Genomic DNA, 1,139 nt, shown 5'->3' with positions numbered 1-1,139 from the left:
GTGTGTGTGTGTGTGTGTGTGTGTGTGTGTATGTGCATCTCCTCGAACTGCACCGCCGCGGCTGAGGGCGCACACACGCAGTCCCATGTGCGCGTTGAGCGAGAGCGCTTGAGGCCGACCCTCTTTCCTCCCCCTACCCGTGTTCCGCGCTCCGTGTCCTACGACACCGACGAGGACCGCGCACACGGCCAGCACTCACCCTGACTGCCCGCCGCGCCTTTCTCTCCCTTGATGGAGTCCCTGTTAACCTTTACCGTCGCGCACGCACATGCCGATGCCGCACCATCAGCGTACGGCATCCCCCTTCGCTTTTGTGCGTGCGCGTGTGCGCTTCTCCTTTGTCTCTTCTCCTCCTTATTTGCGGCAACTGTGCAGAGCGGGGGAGCGTCGCCGCCGGTGAGTCAGAGGGGAGACGGGGAGGGAGACAGCGATGGAAGCACGCCCCTCCCCTCGCTGTCTCCCCCCCCCCCTCCCCATGCCCCCTCTTCGCCTATCATTTCAGTCTTGAGTTTCATCGATAAGAAGGCCCGACTCCGCGAGTGCCGACCTGTGCCCCCTCCCCCTTCCTTAACCCCTCCAACCCTTCGACTCGCGCACCCGCCCCGCCTCACTCATGTGCACTCTTCTCCCCCCTCCCTCCCCTCCCGTCCGTCAACGGATGGGGGAGAGGTGCAACTAGCGCAGAGACCCTACCGTGTCAGCGCGGAGTGTGCCGAAGGGGAGGGGAGGCAGCCGCCGCACTAGCGCTCTCCTTTCGCTCTTCCTCTCTCTCTATGCCATGGTACCTCTTCTCCACCACGTCCTCTCCTCGCTGCGCCCTCCCTCTCCCTCCCTTCTATCCACCAAACCACACGCAGGATCCTAAACACGCACTCGCACTCAAGCTGTCCGAAGAGAACACATACGCGCACAGGCATACGTCTCTCTCGCTCTGCGCTCTATTACGTAACCCTATAACCACCCTCCTCCCCCCACCCCCCATCCCACACGCACATACACACACGACCACTGCCGCAGAGATGACATTCGACGGCGCCATCGGCATCGACCTGGGCACGACGTACTCGTGCGTGGGCGTGTGGCAGAACGAACGCGTGGATATCATCGCGAACGACCAGGGCAACCGCACGACACCGTCG

At 62.9% G+C, this 1,139-nt stretch overlaps 1 protein-coding gene across 1 annotated transcript; it reads left to right on the top strand.

Annotated features, from left to right (window-relative positions):
• Positions 1-773: 773 nt before the first annotated feature.
• Positions 774-1,139, top strand: LDBPK_282950 (heat-shock protein hsp70, putative; the record flags this gene model as incomplete). The annotated part of the gene is made up of 1 exon (XM_003862344.1): positions 774-1,139. A coding segment is annotated over one exon (366 nt), but the record flags the coding sequence as incomplete, so codon positions are not given.

Source organism: Leishmania donovani, chromosome 28, assembly GCF_000227135.1.
Source record: "Leishmania donovani BPK282A1 complete genome, chromosome 28".
Taxonomy (NCBI): Eukaryota; Euglenozoa; class Kinetoplastea; order Trypanosomatida; family Trypanosomatidae; genus Leishmania; species Leishmania donovani.
This window is presented reverse-complemented; position numbering and strand designations above follow the sequence as displayed.